The sequence below is a fragment of the Dermochelys coriacea genome, chromosome 1 (assembly GCF_009764565.3).
Source record: "Dermochelys coriacea isolate rDerCor1 chromosome 1, rDerCor1.pri.v4, whole genome shotgun sequence".
Taxonomy (NCBI): Eukaryota; Metazoa; Chordata; order Testudines; family Dermochelyidae; genus Dermochelys; species Dermochelys coriacea.
The window spans coordinates 132,162,688-132,188,730 of NC_050068.2; the positions used below are offsets into that span (position 1 = coordinate 132,162,688).

The following is a 26,043-nucleotide window of genomic DNA, read 5'->3' on the forward strand; positions in this document are numbered from 1 at the left end:
GGGGCGGGTGGCTGGAAGCCGAACCCGGCTCCGAATTCAGGGGCAAGCCCCGCGTGGACCCGCCGCTCCGGATCCCCTCCCTTTTCCTTGCGCCCGGCTTTGTTTGCGTGCCACCGGGACCAGGAGCTAACTTGTGCCGCGCCGCGCCCCCGCTCCCGGGCCCCCTCCCCTGGCCGGCGGGGTGTGGCTGCGCCGCCGGGGCTGGAGGCGGAGGGGAAGCGCCGCTCCCCGCCCCAGCGTGGGAATCGCCGGGAGGGGCCGGCCCTGGCGCAGGCGGGGAGGGAGGGAAGATGGCCGGGGCAGGCGCCGGGCGGGAGCGGGGGGAGCCGGCGGGGCTGTGAGCGGGGCGGGCGCTGGGAGACGCGGGCTCTCGGGGCCGCTGCCGGGCGGGGTTAGCGGCGGGGCTGGTCCCGGCTCGGAGCGGGGGAGGATGAGCCCGGCGCGGCGCTGCCGGAGCCGCCCGAGTCCCGCTCCCCGCGGGGCCGCTTGGTAGCGCTGGAGGCGGCGACGGCGGCGGGCGGCCGGGGCCCGGCAGCGGGGCCGGACGGGGAGCGGGCGGCGGCGGCCGGGGCCGGGCGGCGGCGGCGGCCGGGGAGCGGCGGCGGGGCCATGCCGTGGGTGAGCGGGCGGCGGCGGCGGCAGCCGCAGCAGGGAGCCGGGCCGGCGGCGGGGGGCGGCCCGCGGGGCCGGGAGAGCTCGGAGCTGCCGCTGCCCGCGGGCTGGGAGGAGGCGAGAGACTTCGACGGGCGCGTCTTCTACATCGACCACAACACCCGGCAGACCTCGTGGATCGACCCCCGGGACAGGTAAGGGGCCGGCGGGCACCCAAGCCGCCCGCAGGGGGCCGGGGCGAGCACATGGGCTTGGAGCCTGGCCGATGCCCCCTTGTCCCCACCTCCTCTTGGGGGGGGTCTCCACGGCCCCTTCGCGCTCCCTCCCTGGGGGCGGGCGGCGGCCCGGGCTAGGCTGGATGGGCTGCCTCGCCTCAGCCGCCGGCCTTTGCTTTTGGACGCTAGCGGGCCCGGGTTTCCAACCCAGCCCCGGCTCACGCCGCCGAGCGGTCGGGAGGCGGGTGCGCGCTGGCTGGGGCCGTCACGCCTTCGCCGGGCTGCTCGCTCTGCCGGAGCCGGGTTCAGCCCGCACGGCCCGACCAGAAAGAGACCTTCCAAGTTGCAAAGCGGCTGAAGCCACCTGAAAGAGCAGCCGGTCGGCGGCCCTCGACCTTATTGATCTGGCGATGGTGGGGGGGGGGGGGCTTGGTCTGTTCCAGGGTGTAAGTTTACAAGCCAAGGGCATCCAGAAAGGCCCCTTCCCGCAACATACTTAAAGGGTTGATCGGGTTTCTGTAGGTCCCGGGTTGCTTCAGTCATTTTTAGCTCGATTCCCAATATGAAGTCAAAGGATCTCTTCTCGCCCTCGTCGAAACTTCTGCCAACTATTGTTGGTATTTCAGCATAAGCCTTTTGAAGTATTTGTAGTAAGGCGAAATATCACTTCTGCTCTGAAGTGTGAAAGTGGAGATGTCATTTGGTGTAGTTTAGAAGTACGGAGTTACCCCCTGTTGAAATCTAACACGTTCCTTCTCAGAAGAACAGGAAAATATTTAGGCCTCCTCCGATTTAGATATTCTTAAACGGGCCGCGTGTGGAATCTTTGCTTCTCTGCTCTAGAAACCCCAACAACTCCCACACCCGTCAAACTGCACTATTTTAGACGTAGCTGTGTTTTGAAAAGAAATGGAGCATAAAATCTCTTACAGTGGGTAGACTAACTGAGCTGCATAGCTGTATTCTGATACAGCACTCAGTCCCTGTAAACACTTGCACATGCTTAACTTTACTTGCATGAATAATCACACTGCCTTCTGAAGTGGGCCAACTCACTTACGTTAGGTGTGTGTGTTTGCAGGATCTGGTCCCCAGTCATTTCTGTCTAGTATTAAAGTATCTTTTTACTTCCACTTTGTAAATATTATTTGAGCGGTAAAAGCTTATTTTCGGACACAAAGCAGCACTGTCTGTGGTTAGTGCCCATACATAGTTTTGTGAGTGGTGTAGAACTAGAAGCCTGGAGTGTGTTTTCATTTTTCAAATGCTAGTATAGAATCCACTATAACTTTGCAGCATGACCATGCTGATTTATTAGCCGGTTTGAACAAATTGGAAACACAGCCACTTGAGACATAATTATATAATATGATAGATTACCTTATCAGAAGATAACATTTAGGGAGAAATTTGGTAAATTAGTGTTTTTCTAATCAATTTGAGGACTATGTGGGCTACTACAAATTTCTTTGGACTACATTGTCACAGAATGACTTCACATCTCTTGGGCTTGGTGGCATGTAATAAATAAGATTAAATGAACTCAGTGAGAAAAGATTAATTTTAAAAAAGAGGTTTTTAGTATTATTTTTTTATAATCTTGCATCAGCTAAATGAAGAATTTATTACATACTTCCATAATCTTTAAACTGTAACATTTATAGATTGCGTTTACCAGACCACACCATCTCACTTTGAAGAGTTGCTCTAAAAGTTTCCATGTAGAGTTACTGAACACAAGTGTCAGTATTTTAGGTGTTGGTAAAATAAGAACATTTGCTGTACACTTTTCTATATTAAACAATTTTTTATAGTAATTGAAAGTTAGAAAAGGACAGTTTGAACTTCAGCCAGAACTACCTTGCCAGAAATATGCATGGAATGTTAAGCAGGCCACAGAAACATTTAAATGGAGTCTGGTTTAAAGACTGTAATAATAATTTGTTCAATTCCTGTTTTCTTGCACAATGGTAATCTGCTGTTTTTGGAGGTTAATATTTATACAGATAGCTGTTTTATTTGAAAACAAAAGTTTGGCTTTTTCCGTATTCTGTTGACTGTGTATATGTGTTTCCTTTGTGTTCATGTACTGCAGTTTTGTGTATTCAGTTGGCATATAATTTTCTGCATTGATTGTATACTCTAATGCTGCTGTTCATTTTTTTTGAATATGCAGTGGCATTACAGCCATCTAGGTTTTAAGATATTAGAGAGACAAGGTGGGTGAGGTTTAATGGCCCAATTTTTGGTTTTGAATATGCTACCTTTGGGGTGTTCGAAGGCAAGTATGTTTGTCTCAGTAGTCCGTCTCTCTCTTTGCTTTCACCTGGAATGTAATGGAAGGAGGAAGCCTTTCAATATGGTTCTTTGGAATATATGGAGCAAATATATAAAGTGCAGAGGAAAGAATTAAAAAAGTCTTAGCATAACACCATTGAATTTATGACTAAATTTACTTCACTATGCTTCAAATTATCATATGCCTTAATTCTTTAAAATCAATCATTTGGATGTTGTCTGATACGTGTATAGCTTTGTCCAAATACTAATTTAGATTAATGCTTAATCTTCCCTTGGTTCACCAAGAATGCATGAATATGTGGTACAGTTTGTTCAGTGGAGATTGACACATTTAACTTGAAGCAAATACAAAGGTGATTTATATCAGGCCAGTGCCATCAACTTCTGCAGAATTTAAGCTTTCATTCTAGCCCTGTGGTTGCAAAGATAACCTTTCAGATGCAAACTCAGGATAAACTGCTGGTATGTTATTTTACAGACAGACATCTTCAGAGTATGTTGCTGATTAGATGTTTCTTTGGAAATACTACTGAGTGAAAACTGACCAGGCTTGTCAGTTTTCATTGCTGCTATTCAAAGGCATCTTGTGACAGTGGAAGAAATAAGAACTCAATTTTGCCAATGCTTGGGAAAGCCCTAAGCAGCTAGGAGACATATGTACTGTAGCTATTCATTTTTTGGGGAAAAGGACTTAACACCATGTTGAGGGAGGGATAGGGTAGCAATAGTACATCTTTCCCCCCACCCCCGATCACATCAACCAGGAGACTGGGGGAGGAGTAAAGTAGCAGAAATTACTCCCCATTCGCGAAGCAGCCAAAAGGTGGTGGTGGGTGGTTGTTTTTTTTTTTGGGAGGGGAAGGGGGTGGAGGAGGACAAACCCAGTATGTTTTTACTATCTAGCAGCCAAAAGGTATTAGGAAAAATTTGAAGCTTGGCCCACAGGCACCTCAAATTATCAGCCGTCTACTAACTAGCGAATGATAAGAAAGATGGAGCCCAATTCCCAAGCACATATCAGCACTCTGTTAGGCATTTCAGCATGCTCCCCGTTCCCAGCAGCTTGGGGCATGGCTCTTCTTTTGGGCATTACCTCCAGACAGTGTGGCGTGGGGTGTGTGTGTCAATCTTTTGTTTGAGTACAAACTTAAACCTATCACCAATTGTTTGGTTAACAAATTGATCCCTATGTCAGGGTGGGCAGGAGGGAGGGGGCAAAGGTTAATGGGATAAGTTAGGAAAGCAGTATGTATACAGATTTTTTTGGAGGCAGAGGTGAGGACGAAATGCAAGAGAGAGAAGGAGGAGAACACAGTGAAAAGAGAGAAGAGGAAAAAAGAGAACTGGAAACTGAATACGACTCAGGAAAAAATACATTAAGATCTACTATAGAAAAGGAAGAAGAGTACAGTTAGGAAGGAAAACAAGGAATGATATGAGAGATGAAGTAAGCAAGGTCAATGTCACAGGGTGTTCTGCTCACCACTGGGTGGCGCCTCATGGTGATTAGTTCTTCCCAGATTAGCAACCCCTTTCTGGTCTTCCCCCATACAGTTCTTCTCCTGCTCACCAAGTCACAGAACGTCTACTACATGACACGGCCCTCCAGCAAGATCACACTATAATTTCCTCTTCATGGGGAGTCTTTCAAAGTCCTTCTGCATCCGCAGCATCAGACAGTCCTCATACCGACTGCCCTGACTATTGCACTCCTGCAGTGTCTCTAGCAGTCTTCATATCAACTACCCTTAACAAAACCACTCTGCAGTGGATGATTTCGAAACCAAGGCATACCTTCTACTCTGGGTTCCTGTTCAGGGCTCTGTGGCAAGCAGTTAGTCTGGGATTTCACCAACTTTATTGCCCTCTTCTTTTTCATCAGCCTTCTTAGTCAGACCCCTTTCTCTTAGCCCCATTAAGTAAACCCTTCCTCAGGGGTAGTCCTATCTCCAATTCCTGCTCCCTTACTGCAGGGAGAGAGGCAGAAGGCTTCATCCCTGTTACCTTCCACCCTGTTGCAACTGCCAGCGTCCTAACTTCATAGAAGCCCTGCCTGCGCCCTCATAGGTGAGCTTCCCTATAATTAGGCCCTCCACACAGCCTAAATCTCCCCCATTTGCAGCTTAATTGGTTGATGGGGCCCACCTAGCCTAATCAACTCTTTCAGGGCTGCTGTGGAGAGCACACCCCAACACAGTCAGCCTAGCAGTTTGAGAGTATTTTATCTTTGAGATGGATCACTGCCTTGGTTGACAAAGATAATTATGTTGATGTATTTAGACTTCTTGGCACTATATAAAATCAATGTGCTATGTATTAAATGGATTATAAACGATTAGCTCTCAAAAATTGTTAATGGATAATCATCAGCAAGTCTGAACTCCCCCATCTGTTTGGTCTGTCTCCCTCTGTATCTATTATACCTGGGCTCTGTAGCGTAGACATGGGCTATGTTAGCCAAAGGTAGATGCAGTGGATCTTGACAGAAGTTCTTCTGTCAGCATAGTAATACCATCTCCCCGAACGACATTAGTTGAGATGACAGAAGCGTCTGTGCTGGTGGTTTTGTCAGCCTAATTATCTTCAGAGGGTATGATTTTTTTTGTTCCACGTTCCTAGCCAGCTCTTCTGACATACCTTTGTGGTGTAGACCATGGCCATAGATTGTAAACTCTTCACTGGAGGTCTTGATCAGTGGCTAGGCGCTTAGATACTGTGGTAATACAAACGTTTCTAGTGACCGTTTTTTCTGAGTTTGTGTCAGGGATGTGCCTTTTTCTATCCCTGTGAAAACTGTTGAAATTTGAAAAAGCCTTTGAAAAATTGCAGTTTTCATGTGCTCAGTAGAGATTTTGATTTTAGAAGCTAAATTATCTGAAGATTCTGTCTGCACTGAGTGTGCTGCGACTTGGAGCTGAGCTGGACATGCTTTGTAGTTGCAGATCTGGGCTGCTGCAGGCTGTGTTGGGCATGGGCACCTAAAAAGTTAAACTGAGAGATGGAGGTCTACCTTCCCTGTGCTCTTAGTGATCTCCTGTTGGCACCCATTCAGGCAGCATGGAGGAGAAAGTTACCTGATTTGAATGGAGAGGGGACAAAAGATGTATTTGGAGGGGGAATAGTCTGGAGGAAATGGGGAGTGAACCCCAAAACTGAGAACGGAAACTGGGTAAAGGGGGGTTGGGAGGGGGAAGAGGTGGAGGTGAAGGAGACTGGGACTGGGAACCAGAGGGGAGGGGGAAAGAAATGAGGGGGTGGGGAGGCATCTGCAGAAGAGCTAGGGTGTGAGGGAGAAATGGGACTGGTTGGATAAGGAGCTGGGATGGGGAAGAAGGGACACTAAGATTGGATTAGGAGCCTATGTGGAGGGAGACTGTGAGCCATTGACAGGGAACATGGATAGGGGAGCAGTGAGTGGAGTCAGGGTGGGGGGGGGAGAGAGATTGGGTAACGAGTGGAGAGATTGGGCCAAGAGACAGGGAAGGAGTAGCAGAGTGAGACTGGGATGAGCAGTTTGATGGGGTGAGACTAGGGCTTGGTGATCCTGGGATGAAAAGCCTGAGGTGTAGAGACTGGCTAAATAAGGAGAATGGGACTGGGAAGAGACAGGACCCGGACATGTTGGGAGGGATAGAGCAGAAAAGAATGGGATCACACTTGGATGGATGGGCACCAGACACGCTTTCCACCAGACTCTCGGCCACTGAACCAAAGTGTAGTACAGACTGGCCCACTGAGGTTCCTCCCCCTCCTCAGCAGGAGTGCTAGAACTATTTTTATAGTGGGGGTGCTGAGAGCCACTGAGCCAAACTGTAAACCCTGTGTATAATGGAAACCACTTCAAGCCAAGGGATGTGGCAGCACCACCTGAACCTCTAGTTCCAGCACCTATGCTCCTCAGGTGGCAGCAGATCCCACCACTTGGTGTAGGGGTGGGATGCGAGGACTAGGAAGTGTATGGTGTGAAGTACGAGCATGTACAGATGTTCTCTGGAAGTGGTTTGGAGGTTGGAAGGTTTGCAGAGCCTGGGGATTGAAGGAAGAGAAAGGAGGTTCTCATGGTTAGGTGGTTGAATGTTGCTCTGGAGAATTGGATTTTATTTTCCCTCTGCCCCAGGTTCTGTTGCTTAAACCAGGCTTTTCACAGGTGATCACTGATTGTGTATTCCTCATTTTTTGGCTGCCTGACTTGAGATTCTGGAGTTTGATTTGCAGAAGTGCTGAGTACTCACAGCTGCAACTGAAGTCAGTGAGAGTTGTTTTTCGAACATTCTAGAGTGCTATATCATGCAAGTATTCTAAAAAGTCAGAACAGGAAAAATACAAAAGATTGACTAGCTTTGATTAAGTGAACAGAGTCCATTCAACCAAGTCAGGGCCTCATCTTGCTAGACATTGTACAAACATATAGAAAATGACAGTCTCTGCCCCGAATGTCTTACACAACTCTTTTCAGGATCAAGGATTTAAGTTGTACATACAGAACCTGATGCACTGTGAATAGTCCCCTTGAAGTCAAAGATAAGCTTGGGCATAAGTCTTGGGGTTTGAGACCTAAAAAATATTTTAATGTACAAGTTAGATTGACACTTAACTACCATGCCATAGGCTAAATTTTGCTTGCAGTTACACAGATGTTGCTCTCATTGACTTGCATGGTATTTATATCCATGTGACAGGAGAACTTGGAAGATAGTGGCAGGACAGCCATTAGACTTCTGTTCATCTTAAATCATTAAGGATTTATTTTACCCTTTGATTTGTGTAGTTGCAAATTTAAAGGAGGGAAGCAATTCGTTACCCTACTCTGTCACCCAACAGGAGAGATTGTTCTCTGTGCACTCAAGTCACCTTTTCTCACACAGGATTAGTGAATGTCAATCTAATCAATTCTCGTAGAAAAAAATTAAAGAAAATTGTCCATAGAAAAGTCATAACTTGTTACAATACTGAAAGGGCCAAACATTTTATAACATTCAAGAACTAGTTTGAATTATTGAGAACCTTTTCATCTTCCTCAAGGAGATTTATTTCCGGTCTGTTGATCTAACTTACTGTACGCAAGACCAGGCCCTGATTTAAGTTTGCCTTTTGAATATTCCAAGTTATTTTCAGACTTTTTCTCACCATTTCCTTTTTGTTGTAGTTCCTGTCCCTAACTAAACAGGGTGTGTGCTTTGTGCCATCCCAGAGGGATTGGTTTTTGGTCTAAAGCTGTTTAATAATTTTTATCAGTGATGTGGAAGAAAACATAAAATAATTGCTGATAGAGTTTTCAGATTGGTAGAATGGTAAATTATGATCATTGGTCACTGATCCAGAGCAATCTGAATCAGATGGTAAGTTTGATGCAGTCAAAGAGTATGCTATAATACAGTTCAAGGTGAGGTATAAAGAATGCAGGCCATACCTACAGGCAGGGGAACTGTATCCTGGAAAGTATTGACTCTGAACAGTCTTTAGAGCAGGGGTTCTCAAACTTCATTGCACCACGACCCCCTTCCGACTACTACATGATCCCTGGGGAGAGGGTGGTCTGAGCCGGAGCCCCACTGTCCCTGGGTGGGGAGTGAGGGGGCTGGAGCCCGGGCCCCAGCAAGTTAATGCTGGCCCTGGTGATTCCATTAAAATGGGATTATGACCCACTTTGCAGTTCCAACCTGAAGTTTCAGAACGGCTGCTTTAGAGGATGTAGAACTGGGGGTTGGGACCCCTCCGGGGGTCACAGGGTTATTACATGCGGGGGGGTCACGAGCTGCCAGCCTCCACCCTAAACCCTGCTTTGCCTCCAGAATTTATAATGGTGTTAAATATATAAAAAAGTGTTTTTAATGTATGGGGGGGGGGATCGCACTCAGAGGCTTGCTGTGTGAAAGGGGTCACTAGTACAAAAATCTGAAAACCCTGATGTAGAAGATAACGAGATTGAACAAGATTTCCCAGTGAGATGCTTGGGAAAAGGTTTAACATATACCTTCGGTGTATAAATGGGGATATTGGAACAGAGAGGTAATATTTTCTTCATATATAGCATAGGAGAGCACGTTCCTGGAATATTGTGTCAGTTCCTTAAAAAGGATGTTGAAAAATTGGAGAGGGTTCAAAAAGAGCTAATTATTTGAAATTTGGGAAAATATGCCTTCCAATGACAGGCATAAAGAGTTCAATGTATTTAGTTTATTGAAGGGAAAGTTAAGAGGTGACTGACTAACGGACAATGACCTACATAGGGAGAAGTTACCTGAGAATTCAGGGCTCTTTAAATTAGCAAAGTAATAACAAGAAACTATGGAAGCTGAAGCTAGAAATAGTTAAAAGTGGAAATATAATACACAATTATAATATCAAGATAAATTAATAGTTAGAACAATTAATCAAGTGGCAGGCCTTGAAGTCTCTAAATCAAGATTGGACATCTTTCTGTAAGATATGCTATAGTTCAGGGTTTCTCAATCCTTTCTGGATTTTTTTTTTTTTTTTAAACTTGGAGGGTCCCCCCACCCCACAAGTCATGACAGCATATAGAGGTGCCATTTGAGATTTCCACTAAGGCCCCTGGAAGCTCTTAGACTGACTTTTATATTTTAACCTTCAAAAAATCCATTTGTTGTGATTATTTTATATTCCTCCCAGCAATGCCCCTGTGCCCCATGTTGCCCCCAAATCACTTGGCAGTACCCCTCTAACCCATACGCCCTCCAAATCATCAGGCAACATCCATCCCCATACTACCCCAACTCCTCCATGGGTAGGACCCCTCCCCCCACTGTACTGCCCTCAAATCACCTGTTTCCCAGCAATTCCCCAGTTTCAAATGACCTGGCAGTGCCCTCACCGGACAGCTCCCTCCCCCCCATCGGACATCCATGGCTCTCTTTCTGCAGAGAGAGCAGAGGGGATGGGGGGACGTGGAGGGAATTCCCCCAGGGAGTTCTCTGTTCCGCACTCTTCCCCCCACCCCCTGCTTACTTAGGTTGGCACTCCCTGCTGTAGGTGTGGTGGGACACGCCCCCCCCCCGAGATGTAGTGACTGACAGCACTGCAGGACAATCACAGCTTTTGTGTGTGTGTGTGTGTGTGTGTGTGTGTGTGTGTGTGGAGGCTCTATAAAGCAATCCTGGGATCCACTTGGAAAATCCTGCAGTTGGTCTTCCATGCTCAGGTTGGCCGACAGTTTGGCCGGTTTACCCCTTCCCCCCTCCTCGTTTTTGCTCTGAATGCAGGAATTATACTTTTTATGGCCTGTGTTATGCAAGTGGTCAGTCTAGATAATCACAACTGTCCCATCTAGCTTTTAAAATATATTAATCTATTTCTTTAAATTGCTGGAGATGTATAGGTGCAAATATTTTTTTACTCCAACAAGTTGGCCTGGGCCCTGATTCTCCCAACATATGCATGCTTAACTTGATACTTGTGAATGACTTAAGTGTTTGAAGGATTGGGGCCAGAGATGTCAGGCTAGTCAATGTTGGGTACTTTTTTAAACTTGATGTTTACTTAAAAATTGCAGCTTCTTTGTTACTCTTATTTGATAACTGAAATCTAATTCATGGTTAATAATTTCAACATGATCTTTTTGACCCTCAGTGCATTGTCATTTAGATACTTTGAAACAAGTGAGATGATTACAGTATTATTTTTGCCCAAATTATATGCCTGTTTTGGGGAAAAGTAGTTATCTGTGTTAATTCCATATCCACATGTTTCCTAATTAATGGCTTTGAAATCCTATGGTTTATCCAGCCTTGTTGAACACTGATGCTGTACCTCTTGTAGCAGAGGACTCTGAATACTACTGGCCTAAAATGTGTTGAGAGTAGTACTGTGGAATCGTAGAAGGTAGAGATGGAAGTTTCTCTCTCTAGATTATGCAGACCATTTCTCTCCAAAAAATGAAGGATTTGTTCCCTACAGTACAGTACAAATGATAGATTTGTGTATTAAAAAGAACATTAGATTTTTAAGTTTAGATTGAGTGACACTAAACTTTGTGGTCAGGTTAGCCAATTTTTGCAGTAGCATAAGAAGGAAAGAAAAAAATTAGTGCTGTGAAACCTTAACAAGAAGAAAGATGATAGGCTGCTAAATGTTTTGTCAGAGTTCACAGAAATGAGATTTTATTTTGTGCGCTCGATAAACCCATGCAGTTTTGCACTTCCAGATGATCTGCTACTCAAATTATATTTATCAGGAAAAATGTTTGTAGAGTTCAGGGCTTTGCAGTGTTACGGCAATGATAGAGGAATATATAGGAAAGTATGATAAGCACTTACTCTTAGAAGGTCCTGGCTGGGTGTGTGGGGAGGTGGTGAGCAGCCTCGAGTTGGACTTGAGGGCATTTGGCAGCTTGCAATATCTAGCCCTGAGCAGCCAAGTTTTGAACAGAAGGAATTTTTGGAAAATATTTGTTCTTGAGAATTTGAGACATATCCATGTCTCTGTACTGATGGACGAAAGGTAATGCAGTTTAATCTTGGACAAAATGAGGATGCTTTCTTTAGTAGCAAATGTGTGTAAGAGTTTTAAGGTAAGGCAAATACAGAGAAATGTTAAACATGTCCTCAGATGATTGGACTTCAGATGGTGTTAAAAGTGAAAGCTGCAAGGGGTAGAGACTTTGGGCTTGCCTACACTGGCAATGCTGAAGCACTGCCTCGGCAGCACTTTAACGTGCCTTGTGTGGTCACAGCAGCTCTTTTAAAAAAAAAAAAAAAAAAAAAAAATCCCACCTCAATGAGGGGCTTAGCTCCCAGCACAGGGGCACTGTTTACACTGGCGCTTTAGAGCTCTGCAACTTGCTGCTCTCAGGGGTGTGTTTTTTCACACCCCTGAGTGAGAAAGTTGCAGTGCTGTTAATTGCCAGTGTAGACAAGCCCTAAGTCTCTTTAATTGCATGTAAAATATAATGTGCTCCAGAAGCACTTAGAAATAACATGCATGTAGGTGTTACAGAACAGGAACTTAAATATTAGCTTTTTAAAAAACGGTAGCTAGAATGCATATGTCCTATAAAAGAACGTTTTAATCTGCTTCTCAGATTCTATGATTAGCTGATTTAAGAATGAGTGACTTGAGATTTCAGTCCTGAGTATAAAATGTGGATTTAGGTTTCTGTCATCTTGAGCAAACTTCAGTATAGATTTAGAGACCATTGATATCAATTTAGTTTGTGTTAGAGGCAAAAATTTAGTTTGTTTAGAGTATGAAGTATAACAACAGTGTACAAACACAAGAACAAATCCTTTACAGGGAAGAAAAAAAGTGTAGGAATTTGTCTATAGTGGATAAAACCCCACTATATTTACCCTGTCCTTCATAAACTATTAAATATAGTGCTTGATTCAAGGGGCTTCTAATATTGTGATGGGAGTGTATGGGGGAGTACTTTTATAAAGGTATGTATGGGTCTCTACAGAAATACATTTAATTGCTTTTTTGGCAAAACAAAATAAAACTACTATTTTTGCCTACAGTTTAAAAATAGAACTTCCTGAATATCATGTCTGCTAAGATGTGACAACTTGCATTCTTCAGCAGAGCAAGCAAGTGCCTCAGATTCTTAACATTGGGTCTTTAGTTTGACTGCAGCATTGACCAATGAAAATAGAAATGTAGGTGTTTTCTCATCTCTCAGTCTTCTTCCCAATCGAATATAGACTAGGGTAGCATCTGTACTAGTCAAAGCAAGATAAAAAGAGAAACAAAAATTGCAAAAAGGCTGGATTAGGGCTAGCCTACAGGGAATAATGTTTCTCATGTTTCTGCAGTAGGATTCTTGTTTGTTTTGTTTGCAGTAGCACCTAGGGGCCCCAAACAAAACTGGGGGCCTATTTTGCTAGGTGCAGTGCAAACATCAAAGACGTTTCCCGTCAGAGTGCGCTTACAGTCTAAATGTGGACAAGATGCCACAGAGGTGTATGGAAACAAAATGAAGTAAAGGGGCAGGGGAAGAGGTTGAAATACTAGGAACACTAGATATCTTATTTAAGGTCTTTTTTACACATGGACTTGCATTGGTTTAACTAAAGATGTGTTTTTAAAAGTGACTTAAAAACCTGGTGTAAATCCATTTTAAAATGGCTTATATTGATTGAGCTTAAGTTGGTAAGGAATTGACTTCATTTTAAATTGACTCATCAATTTATCTTAATTTAAGAGTATAAATTCCTGTGTGGATACCAGTCTAACTAAACTGATCTTAAAAAAAAAAAAAAAAAAAAAGACAAGTCTTATATTACGTATAATATAGAGGCTTAAGTTTTTTGAATAAAAATAAGATGGGTATATGAGGGATAATAATGAATTACTAAATAGGTCACATGCTTAGTAATTATCATTAGATAGGTGTATCATGGTAAAGGTGGCTCTTTGGAAGGGGTTTGAAGGGCAGGGTGCGGGCTGTGTGAATCATTTTGGGGAGGGCATTCCAGTCACTGGGGTTAGCAAGGAAGGAGGCATGAAGGTGTGTGTGGTAGAAGTGGACAAGTAAAGGATGGAGGTGGACATCCTTGGCAGAGTGAAGGGTGTGTGTGATACAGTGAGATAGAAGAAGGGCCTTGATGGTAGGGACCAAAAGTTTGTAAGGGAGAGCCAATGGAAATAATTAAAGTTCATGTGAGGAGAGGGAGGTACTGTGATCAAAGTGGTAGGCTAAGGTGATTATTCTGGCAGTAGTGATTTGAATTAGATGTTTGAAATTTTTCAAAATTTTTCGGTGTGATTTTTGTTGTGGGCTTGTATGGAGCAAGGGTGGAATACTCAAGGTCAGAGAGGATGCAATTACAGTAATTGAGGCACGAGATGATAGCTGAAAGCTTTGATGCACTGGATAGAGAAAAGGGCTGGATGTCTTTGTTTGCTTCATTGCTAGTAATAGGTGTATTTCATGCCAAGGAAAGTACTTCTGATTCTGGAACAATGGGCCATGGATCAGTGAGGAAACTTGAACATCAAACTAGATCTTGGTTGGCTATGTCTGGAGATTCTGAATAGTTTTCTGACCTGATTTTTGTTGTGTCCTCACCCTTTCTAGGTAAATAATTGTAATCGGTTCTACCAACAAGTTGTAGTACATATCACTTTTAATAGTCCATTGGGTCATTTCTGTCATCCATCCTGTGCCCCCTGTCTAGTGAGGCTAGCACCGCATGTATGTTGAAGTGGCTGAATAAGAGTTGGTGTACTTGTTTGTGTTCTATAAAGAAGTTTTTTTAGTCTATATGATAGGCGTTTTGATTGTGTGAGGAACGCTGGAATGGTCCCTAAATATGTAATAGCTAGTTGGGTACAGGTCCTGTAGCTTGCAGGGTGGAAGGGATGCTGTTCTGTACTGTGGCTTTGATTTTGCTGGGTAAAAAAGCTGTTTGGCCATCAAGTTTGAATTAATGAAAATGAATGACAGAAGTTGCTGTTACTTTAAAATAATAAAGATGACTTTTCTATTTTAGTACACTTTGTTGGCAAACAAAAAATAATAATGAAGAAGTACAGAGATATCAACATCCTTGAACCAGAAACTGAGAATCAAAGACTAACTTTCAGAGCTTTTTGAGAGATTTATTTCAGGATGAAGTATCTATGGTGAGTCTTGTTGGGACTCTTTTTTGATTAATATTATACTTAGTTTGAGCCTGTTCACAAAGAAATCAGATTATGCTTCTTAATGGTAAAAATGTACACTTCATGTCACCATTGAGATAGTATATTTAGGTGTGGTTTTTTAAACCTACAATAAAAGAGTGGCTTGTGCATGTAGCAAAGACTAGTGCAATATCTCATAGTTATTTATTTATATTGCGCTGACAATGTATGTGGCACTTTATAGAAAAGGGATTATGGCAGCAGTGTTTTGAATTGGAATTCAATTTTGAAATTTAAGATGCTTACACGAAAGATTGTTTAGATTGTATTTTTTAAAAAAAGCTTTAAAATAAAAAATGAACTAAAAGTTTTATATGAAAAAGGAAGATTGTGTAGAGATAAGTCATTTAGTTGATGTTGAGAAAACAATGTAGGCGTTTGTTTAATCAATAATCTCCAGTTACTCAGCTTTTGTTTCCCAGTAACTGAAGGAATTATGCCTCCCTGACTGAAGGTGAAGTCATATAAATGTCAAGATCTGTTATTGTGGATGTTATATGTGGTTTAAAAATAATGAAATAATATTACTTCTATTAAAATTAGTCGGTTTTAAACATACTATTAAAAGCAACGTAGCAATTTAAAATATATTCAGAATGCAATAATTCTGGGTATTTAATGTTGTAGGGTACTCGGATTTTAAAATACAAAAGAAACATTTAGTAGTTCAACAGGCTTCCATCACCTGCTGGAGAGAGCTGACATTGACAATTCACTGTTAATAATATTGTTATAGAATATTTGTAATCCCATGAATTATCTTGGAGAGCCATTGTAGTAAATTTATGAATAATTTTTGTCTGGTTGTGTTCTGTTACATGGGGGAGGATTACTACAGCTCATCCAGGAACTAAAACCATGTGTGTAGGTGTGATTAAAGTTAATTACCGAGACTAAACAACTTTAAAGAGGTATAGGGTAGACAGGTGCCCAGTTTTTGACTGGAAAGTCTGGTCGAAAAGTGGACCTGACAGTGTCCAGTCAGCTCTACTGATCGGACACCCCAAGTTTGGTTACTACAAGTGGGGGAGGCAGGGATGCACTTGGTTATCACCTACTACAACCCCTAGTCAGCTGGGGCTGCCTCCTACTTTTGTTGGGCAGCTGTTCCCAGCCCAGCCCCTCAGGCAGCTCCCTCCTGGCCTGGAAGGTTTGAGGGGAAAAGCAGAGAGTGATTGGGAAGGGGGGGAGAAGAGGAGTGGATAGGTGGTGGGGCCTCAGGGGAAGAGGCGGGTCAGGGGTGGGAGCTCGGGGGAAGAGGTGGGGTAGGGGCAGGGGTGGAGCCTCAGGGGAAGAGGCAGGGCAGGGGAGGTTCTGACACTCCTGCTGGAATGTCTGTTTTTTAAATATTACCAAGTTGGCAACCCTAGAAAGGTACCACCCTTTGGAATGGCTTGCATGTGCTGGTTTAGGCAGGGTTTTCCAGAGACTCAAACAAAGAAAGGGCTTTTGACGTAAAAAAGATGAGTTTAAAAGACCCAGACCTTCTTTCTGATTCAGCAAATGGACAGAATCTTCTATCCATGGGTGGCCCTAGTCCTTGTGGAATGGTTGGAAGACTTCATCTTACTAGGGCACTGCAAGATTTTGGCCTATGCCCCATAAGACCTCTGGTAAGCTTTAAGCGTGCAAATAGAATTTTTATTGTTTTATATGTTTTTTTCTGTAATGCTTTTACCTTAAGAATAAATGTGCTTGCTTAGAAAGAATTGTGTAGTAACTGGGAACTGCTAGTAATACGCTGTTCGTAGCTCTTGGAGACAAAACAATTCACAGGTGCTGGCTGTTAGCACCAGCAAGTCTGTCTGCCTGTCACAGTGTATGGGAGGGAGATGTGCAGGCTTAAAACCCGCTGGTCAGAAGGGAGTGGGAGAAAGATGATGGCAGCAGACCTGAAACCTGACTGGGTTTCAAGTTGAGTGGACCATGTGGGTCAGGGAATACAGTTATAGTTACCCTGAAGCTATGATAAATATTACTCAGAATGAATATAAGGGTTTTACCAGAAGATAATTTGTCTAATTTCCAGCCAAACGTAAAGCCCTGATACTACTTACACATGTGCTTAACTTGAGTAAAGTTAAGCATATTCAGAAGTAGGCTTGGCAGAATTTAATTTTCATTTTTAAAATAATTTCAGTGGATAATATCAGTCTGTTTTTAAGCATTTTTTTCCTTTTTTATCAATTTAAATTTTCACAGTTGTGGAAAATATTTGAGGGAGTGTCAGATAATAATTATTTAATGACATTGAATGTTGACATAGATGTTGAGATTCAAAAAGTTAAAGGTTTGTCACTGTTAAACACATTGTCAACATCACATGCAAAATATGCAGAGTAAATATCCTTAAATCAAGCTGTCGTTCTCAAGCAACCTAGGGTGAAAGGCTAAACTTAAGTGTTGCCAGTTTTAAAAGTTATGTATTCTTTTTTGTGAAACAGGCATGTTGACAATCATTTTGAATTGCACTCCTCAATTTTGCCGTCAGGGCATAATTTATGTAAGAAGAAGTTTGAAAGGCTTATTGCGTGTTTACTGCAGAAGTGCAAGTAGTGCCTCCAGGGTTGAGGTTGCCTTGAGATTGGTGCTTAAACAGCATTAAAATTCTTCTGTTTTACATTTAAGTGTTTGAATTTACTCTTTTTTTTTTTTTTCCTTTTCTTTTTGCGGATACAGACTAACATGGCTGCTACTCTGAAACCTGAATTTACTCTCTGTATTTTGTACAATAACTCCTCATTGGACAATTGAATCTTCAGTGTCATTAATTTAGAAGGATATTTACCAACTTGCAGGAGAAATCTGGAAATATTCTCCTACGAAATGTTGCCCTGATTTCTTCTTATGTATTTGAGTTCTTCTAGCTAAATAACCAGTCTCCACAAACACCAAACTATCTCTACTTTCTCTCTCTGATGACATGTAGAAGCGATTATACTGGGAATTTGTTTCATTGGCCTCTGTCCTTTGCATACTAGCTCAGGCTTCCATTTTCTTTAACGTTGGCTATCAAATAACTGTTAGATTGTAACAACTTTTGGTTACCTCTGACCTGGTCTGGTTTTAGACCAGTGACCTAAGTTTTAATCTCATTTGCCAAAGCTCTCTGTTATGTATTGCTTCCCCCCATTAGATACTTGATTAGCTTGTCATTATAAACTAACGGAGAATGCTATGTGTGGTTTTTTTCTAATGTGGCTTGATTTAAAATTTTGGCTAAGAAGTTTCAGCAGTCTGTATTCTGCTTTTATAAAATCTCTGAACCATTCTGTCATTACAACTTTGCTATAATAAATCACTGACATTTTTTCTACATGTATCATGTCTAATACACAAAAATGTCTGTATTTTTTTAGGTTTTCCACATTTAACCATTTCCCGTATTTCTTTAGAACAAATACTTTGTTCAGATACTTGATTTATACTTTCTGAAGTCAACTGGTAAATCGTAGGGAAGTACAGTGAGCGTGTGTGTCTGACTATCTGTCTGTCTGTCTAACCACCTTTTAGATGTATGAAAAGGGAATCCTGTGCCTCTGTTTAAGGGAAAGAAGTTATGGAACTTAAGAAACATTTTATTTTATTTAAAAAAATATCCAGATCTCTGATGCCTTGTAAAAGAACCATGGAAAATATGTCCTTGTCATGAAAAGGTCTCTTCTCCCCTCCCCCTCCTTTCTGTAGATGGAGTCCTTCAGAATGTGCGTTTGTAAATTTGTAAGTCATGTATTCAGCGGATGGTAAGATGATCATGTTTTATATCTGGAAAAATAATTTCTCTTGTTAGCCTTGTATTTGATCTGTGGTACCTGTTTTGGTATTGTAGTCGGAAAACTCAGTAGCAATGGTAATATCTCAATTTCTATAGTAGGCTGTGTCTTCACTAGGATAAAGGTGTGTGTCTGCATGAACATGTGCATCCCCGCCCCCCTTTGATTGTACCTCTGGTTAGCTAGCTCAAGTTAAGAATATACCTTTTTTGTGTAATCTGAAAGTAGTAAATATGGCACGCATCATTTTTGTAAGACCAAGTTCTTGAAAAAAATTGAGTACCTCATAGATGTGTGATTCTAACTGGGAAGATTTTGCTCAGATCCTTGACCACATGTTTTGGTTAGGCTCTATATAAATGTCTGTATGTTAGCAAGCATGTTTTAAAAAATATATTTCAGTATAAAAATTAGCTCTTATTTGAAAAACAAGTCAAAGCTGTGCCTTAAGATCCAAGTGAAACTGCTGCTCTGATGAGATTCTAAGAAAGCATTTATGTGGTGAAGAATGAATGGCATGCCTTCTCTAACTCCCACAGGCTGGTTATTTCCAAGGTATCAGACAGAGCTGTATATGTTGCGTGCGCGCTCTCTCTCTCTCTCCCTCCAGATATGAATGTTTCTCTCTCAGCGAACCCATAAAAAGCCCTTACCCCATTGGGAGAAAAAAAAAAAAAAGAAAAATGACAGAGGTAATTACACATTTTTCTTTTGTTCCCATTTAATGTGATACATGTATGGGTTCTTTATGCTTTGTAAGTTAGGGTTTTTTTAAATCATTGTTTTTTGAGTAGCATAGTTTGGAATTTCCTGTTCACATTTTACTACAATGGTTTGTTTAAAATGATAGACCACAGTCTTTTTCCTGACCTAAAACTAGATTAGCCTTGAATATTGAAGAGAAGTATAACAAATAAGGAGAATTGATTGTATTTGCTTATGTTGTGAAGAGAGGCATTTTACTACAATGGACTCAGTAATATCAAATACCATAAGTTGTTCCTTAAATATTTATGCAAACAAATAAACACAATTATTGTATGAATGGTCAGGTCCCCAAATTTATATGATCATAGAATATCAGGGTTGGAAGGGACCACAGGAGGTCATCTAGTCCAACCCCCTGCTCAAAGCAGGACCAATCCCCAATTTTTGCCCCAGATCCCTAAATGGCCCCCTCAAGGATTGAACTCTCAACCCTGGGTTTAGCAGGCCAATGCTCAAACCCCTGAGCTATCCCTCCCCAATCAAATATTTCTTTGATTCTCCATGGTAGGCCGTTTTTAATCAGGACAGCTATTTTTTAAAAGTACTTTACCTGCCTATTGGGGCATGAAATTCAGTGTTACCAGCAATTGTTTTCTTGCCTTCCCTTGTAACTATGTTAAATGCAATACAGTGACTTTAACTTTGTATTAAAGTTGTAAACTTAAGCATTCAGATGTCAGGAAATACCAAAACTGTGGATAGAAGATGCTTTGCTCTCCTGCACCCTTGGTGATTGCCTTGAATAAACATTAGGATGGTCTTTAATTGTGTCAACCTATATTTGTTTTAAAATAACAAAGAAAAAAAATCTATCTTAGCTGTATAAATAAGTGTAGCATCTTTTAATGTGTGTAATTCTGGAATGCTTAAACAGATTTCCTTATTGTAACATTACTAATATATGCAAAAAAGAAAAGGAGTACTTGTGGCACCTTAGAGACTAACAAATTTATTTGAGCATAAGCTTTCATGAGCTACAGCTCACTTCAAGTACTCCTTTTCTTTTTTGCGAATACAGACTAACACGGCTGCGACTCTGAAACCTGTTGTTATTACTAATATATGTACATGTGTTCTGGTCCCAAGATATGTGAAAAGTTATGTGATAAATTTATTTTCAGGTAACTTAGGCCTATAGGCACTTGGTATTACATGGGGAGGTAACGAATACAGTTTCAGCTTGTTTTAAAATCTAAAAAAATCCTAAAGTAGTTTTTCTATACCACATATGGCATATACAGAATAAATGATGGTGTATCATGAAGTGTATCTGCACTTTTTTGGACTGACCTACCTAACTTGCTCATAGCTTTGCCACATGAATAATGTGACTATTGCAAACTCATGGTGGCATAAACTTTCTAACACATAATCATGTATTTTTGTGTGTGTGTAAATATGTATGTAACAAAACCGCATGCACTCTAAGTGAATTAAATTTTCAAGCCATGATATTTCAAATGTTTAAAGATATGGATTCCATCGCTGATATGACACACAGGTATGTCACTACAAGAGTGTTACCAGTTAAAATACTCAGCTGTTACGGTATTTCTAGCTCAGCATCTAGCTCTGTTCACATAAAAAGGACTTGTTGTGGATTTATAAAGGAAATATTTAATGTATTTTTAAAGAAAATAGCTTTGGAAGATAAAATATTTGGGTAACTTACATGTGAATGTCTAGGACAGGGTGGGAGGTGCATTGCAGAGTACTGGGTTTGACGTTTGGTTCTATTCAGAGAATTCTGAAAGAATCATGTGGCAGGAGTTACGCAGAAAACGTTACTGTTTTTCACATGTATGTCTGTGTTCTATACACTTTTTTTGCCTTTTGCCTGACCTAAAACTAGTACTCAGTCCACTAAATGCAAATTTATTCTTAGTACACATGATTAAAATCTTAACCACTTCCTTGCCTAAAACTGCAATCATTAAAAAATTGGCAGTATTAGCGACTCTTCAAATTATGCTTCCGATTTAGAACTTTATGGTGGAGACTTTACTCTAAGCATTGCACTTACAAATATTGTCTCCAGAACTGAAAGGAAACATTTGACTTTCTATATAAGCTTCTTGACTGCACTATCTTGATTTGAATTTAATTTATGTAATGTTTTTATATATTGGTAGTTCTATGTAAAATAAATTAGCCTTCTATTTAAATTGCACAACTTCTCTCTTGCTTTTTATTGGAGTTCTGGTATTGCAGAGCAGTGTAAACAAACTTGTTTGTCTTAGCGATTGACTGAACAAGAAGTGGGACTGAGTGGACTTGTAGGCTCTAATGTTTTACATAGTTTTGTTTTGAATGCAGTTATGTAAACAAAATTCTACATTTGTGAGTTGCTCTTTCACTACAGAGATTACACTACAATACTTGTATGAGGTGAACTGAAAAATACTATTTCTTTTGTTTATCTTTTTTATAGTGCAAATATTTGTAATAAAAATAATAAAGTGAGCACTGTTCACTTTGTATTGTGTGTTGTAATTGAAATCTATGTACTTGAAAATGTAGACAAACATCCAAAAATATTTATAATAAATTTCAGTTGGTATTCTGTTGTTGTTTACCAGTGCGATTAAAACTGGGATTAATCGCGATTCATTTTTTAAATCAAGTTAATTTGTTTTGAGTAAATGGCTTGAGTTAACTATTATTAGTTGACAGCCCTACTTTTTTATTTTAACTTTTTAAAAGGTAAGAGATATGGTACTTTATCGTGTGTGTGTATTTGTACACATTCAGTTTCTACCAGCACTGGTTAAGTGGACGTATCAACAATCTCTAACACACATTCATGAATAAACACCATTACAATGCAAATTAATTCACCATATAGTGGAAAACAGTCATTAAAGCACTTCTGAACTAACTTTAAAGCCAGGAGCTTTGAATATTGTAAGCATGTGAGTTGACGGAACTGATCACCCCAACCTAATAGTGGGTTTCAAAGAGTTTGGAAAGATGGAGTCATTTTTCTGATTGATAAACAAAAAAGAGACAGAAGACTGCATTGGTAAAATGGTATCCTGACAGTTTAAAAAAAAAATGGTTTGTTTCTACTACACAATCAAAATTTGTGTCAATATGAAATCATATGAATAAAAAGAGCAAAGGAATGTAGTTGCATTTGTCATTAATGTGAAAAGATGCAAGGGTATAAATGACCTTGAAGGTGAAAGTGTATGTGTTTGGGAATATTTTTTATGATCTTTTTGTTTTGGACATTGAGGTTAGCGGAAATTAAAACAGTATATGTTCAAGACAAGGGAAGAATATCGTGAGCTTAAGTAGAAAGTGCAACATGCCGTACAGTTTACTAAAGATAGAGTGAATGAGTTTTCATTGTTGTGCACTTTGAGGAGGCCCTGCCCCTCAAAAAACAAAATAGAGAGAATGCCTGGAATTATTTTATTTTTTCTTCAGAATAAGATTCTGTTGGATGCTAAATTCTGCTAGATAATCTTATTCCAGTTTACTATCCTTTTTAATACTCGGGGACCTGATAAACATGGAAGCAATTTCTGCATAAGAATGGCATTTGTGTAACAATTGTCTCCTTCTAAAATTAATTTAACATGGGCAATAGCTTTTTAAAATATTTCATATACTTAAAAATGTATACTATTTCTCCTGATTTTGCATAAAATTGTTTTGGCACAGCGAACCACAAATTGTATTTTATCCTTTTTAAGAGTTCTAAATTAACCCTGCTTGGCAGATTTTTCACTGTGAACTCTTCCTAGCTCCTAATTCAGTTATTGGCATTCCTTTAATTTTCAGAGCCACAGTAAATGTTGAATAGTACTTCTTTTCTGAGTTGGCAGAGTTTTGAGACATGCAGACAACTTAGTTAATGGGAACTTGGCCTGTTTCATGATTCTTTACATTTCAAGACTGCGTGGCATCACTGTTGCCACCTCAGAAGTGACATGTTGTGCAGACCGATGGTGACACAATGGCTTGCACATTAGTCTATATTCAAATGTATTTCTTTGTATTTCTTGGCTGTATACGTGCCAAAAAGGAGTGAAGATCGGTATTACACAGGAGTGTGTTGACTGATAGCTATAAAATCAGTGTAATATAATTGCTCCTTACATGGGAGAAAACATTTAATAGCCTTCATAAAAATAATTTAATACATCTGCATTAATACAATTTGAGACATCTGCACCGCACTGGTGAGTAAGAGGCTTTGTCTGATGAGTGGGGATGGAGAGGAGGGGCTAAACCAACGATTTCTTCAAATTTCATTTTCCATTAAAAAGTTGGTTACTTTTTCTATAACACTGACAATGTATACCAGTGGTCACCAACTGGTAGATCATGATTGACTGGTTGATCCTGGAGCCTCTGCCAGTCGATGTGATCTCCGGCTGCTTAAAGTTCAGCAGCACAGCTGGTCTAAGGCAGACTCCCTGCCTGCCTTGGCCCCGTGCTGCTCCCGGAAGTGGCTGGCATGTCTTTGCGGCTCCTGAGGGAGGACAGGTGGTGGAAGGCAGCTCTGCGTGCTGCCACTGCCTCCACCCCCCCAGCGACGACTCCGCGGCTCCCATTGGCCGGGAACTGTGGCCAATGGGAGCTGTGGGGGCAGCTCTTGCGGCTGACGGCGGGCAGCAGGTCTCCGCGTGCTGCCCATACCTGCAAGCACCGTCCTGCAGCTCCCATTGGCCATAGTTCCCGGCCAATGGGAGCTGTGGAGTTGGCGCTGGGGCGGGGGCAGCGGCAGTGTGCGGAGCCGCCTGCCTCCCCCAACTCCTGGGGGCCTAAGAGACAAGCCAGCTGCTTCTAGGAATGATGTGGGGCTAGGGCAGGCAGGAAGCCTACCTTAGCCCCGCTGCGCCACTGACCAGCAGCCACCTGTAGTAAGCACCTCCCGGCTGGAGCCTACACCTCACCCCCCCACCCCAGCCCAGAGCCCCCTCCTGCACACAAACTCCCTACCAGTCCCCACAACCCTCCCGCACCACAACTCCCTGCCCAGAGCCCACACTCCGCACCCAAACTCCCTCTTAGAACTTGCAGCCCTCACCCCCTCCTGCACTCCAACCCCCTGCCCCAGCCCAGAGCCCCCTCCTGCACCCAAACTTCCTCCCAGGCCCTGCACCTCCTCCTGCAGCCCAACCCCCTGCCCTGAGTTTGCATCCAAACTCTCTCCCAGAGCTTGCACCCCTCACACCAACCTCCTGCCCCAGCCCGGAGCCGCCTCCTACACTCCGAACCCTTCGGCTCCAGCCCAGAGCCTGCAGCCCCTCCTGTACCCCAACTCCCTGCCCCAGCCCAGTGAAAGTGAGTGAGGGTGGGAGAGAGTGAGCGATGGAGGGGGGATGGAGTGAGCAGGGGTGGGGCCTCAGAGAATGGTTAGATCCTGGGTTGATCTTAAATTCAAAAGTGATCTTGTGCATAAAAAGGTTGGAGACCACTGGTGTATACAGAAAGGTGTGAAGTCAATCTCCTTGACTCAAGGGGTTTATAATCTGTACAGACAACGTATGGAGGAGGATTGGATGCAGTGAAATTCAGTTTTATTGAATGGTGATTAAGGATTGTGAGTTATCAGAGTAGCAGCCATGTTAGTCTGTATCTTGAAAAAGAACAGGAGTACTTGTAGCACTTTAGAGACTAACAAATATATTTGAGCATAAGCTTTTGTGGGCTAAAACTCACTTCATCAGATGCATGCAGTGGAAAATACAGTAGGAAGAGAGATAGATATATCTATATCTATATACACACATGAAACAATAGGTGTTATACACACTATAAGGAGAGTGATCAGTTAAGGTGAGCTATTATCAGCAGGAGTGGGGAAAAAAAACCTTTTGAAGTGATAATCAAATGGGCCATTTCCAGCAGTTGACAAGAACGTGTGAGGAACCGTGTGTGTGTGTGGGTGGGGGGGGGAGGGAATAAACATGGGGAAGTAGTTTTACTTTGTGTAATGACACATCCATTCCTAGTCTTTATTCAAACCTAATTTAATGGTGTCCAGTTTGCAAATTAATTCCAATTCAGCATTCTCTCATTGGAGTCGGTTTTTGAAGTTTTTTTGTTGAAGAATTGCAATTTTTAGGTGTGAATCGAGTGATCAAAGAGATTGAAGTGTTCTCCGACTGGTTTTTGAATGTTATAATTCCTGATGTCTGATTTGTGTCTATTTATTCTTTTAAGTAGAGACCGTCCAGTTTGGCCAATGTACATGGCAGGGGGCATTGCTGGCACATGATGGCATATATCACATTGGTAGATGTGCAGGTGAACGAGCCTCTGATCGTGTGGCTGATGTGATTAGGTCCTATGATGTCCCCTGAATAGATATGTGGACACAGTTGGCAACAGGCTTTGTTGCAAGGATAGGTTCCTGGGTTAGTGTTTTTGTTGTGTGGTGTGTGGTTGCTGGTGAATATTTGCTTCAGGTTGGGGGGCTGTCTGTAAGCAAGGACTGGCCTGTTTTCCCAAGATCTTTGAGAGTGATGGGTCATTCTTCTGGATAGGTTGTAGATCCTTGATGGTGCGCTGGAGCGGTTTTAGTTGGGGGCTGTAGGTGATGGCTAGTGGTGTTCAGTTATTTTCTTTGTTGGGCCTGTCCTGTAGTAAGTAACTTCTGGGTACTCTTGTGGCTCTGTCATTCTGTTTCTTCACTTCAGCAGGTGGGTATTGTAGTTGTAAGAATGCTTGATAGAAATCTTGTAGGTGTTCGTCTCTGAGGGGTTGAAGCAAAT

General features: G+C 42.0%; 1 protein-coding gene and 2 long non-coding RNA genes across 6 annotated transcripts in view; all 3 read left to right on the forward strand.

The window, feature by feature from the left end:
• The first annotated feature begins 359 nt into the window (after positions 1 to 359).
• Positions 360 to 26,043, forward strand: part of WWC3 (WWC family member 3) — a 175,434-nt gene continuing 149,750 nt past the window's right edge. For 2 of the 4 annotated variants that reach the window (XM_038370890.2, XM_038370871.2), the window contains exon 1: positions 362 to 806. In XM_038370890.2, coding sequence (XP_038226818.2) covers positions 610 to 806 — 197 coding nt within the window. In that variant the 5' untranslated portion in view covers positions 362 to 609. Of the gene's footprint in view, positions 807 to 19,213; positions 19,237 to 26,043 lie in introns of those variants that run through there. The other 2 variants (XM_038370900.2, XM_043501324.1) reach the window with 2 other exon arrangements.
• LOC122457281 lies at positions 14,533 to 18,089 on the forward strand. Its single transcript, XR_006276756.1, has 3 exons — positions 14,533 to 14,711; positions 16,272 to 16,384; positions 17,451 to 18,089. It is a non-coding gene; the product is annotated as an uncharacterized LOC122457281 (long non-coding RNA).
• Positions 21,942 to 25,034, forward strand: LOC122457288. Its single transcript, XR_006276767.1, has 3 exons — positions 21,942 to 22,334; positions 23,244 to 23,245; positions 25,022 to 25,034. It is a non-coding gene; the product is annotated as an uncharacterized LOC122457288 (long non-coding RNA).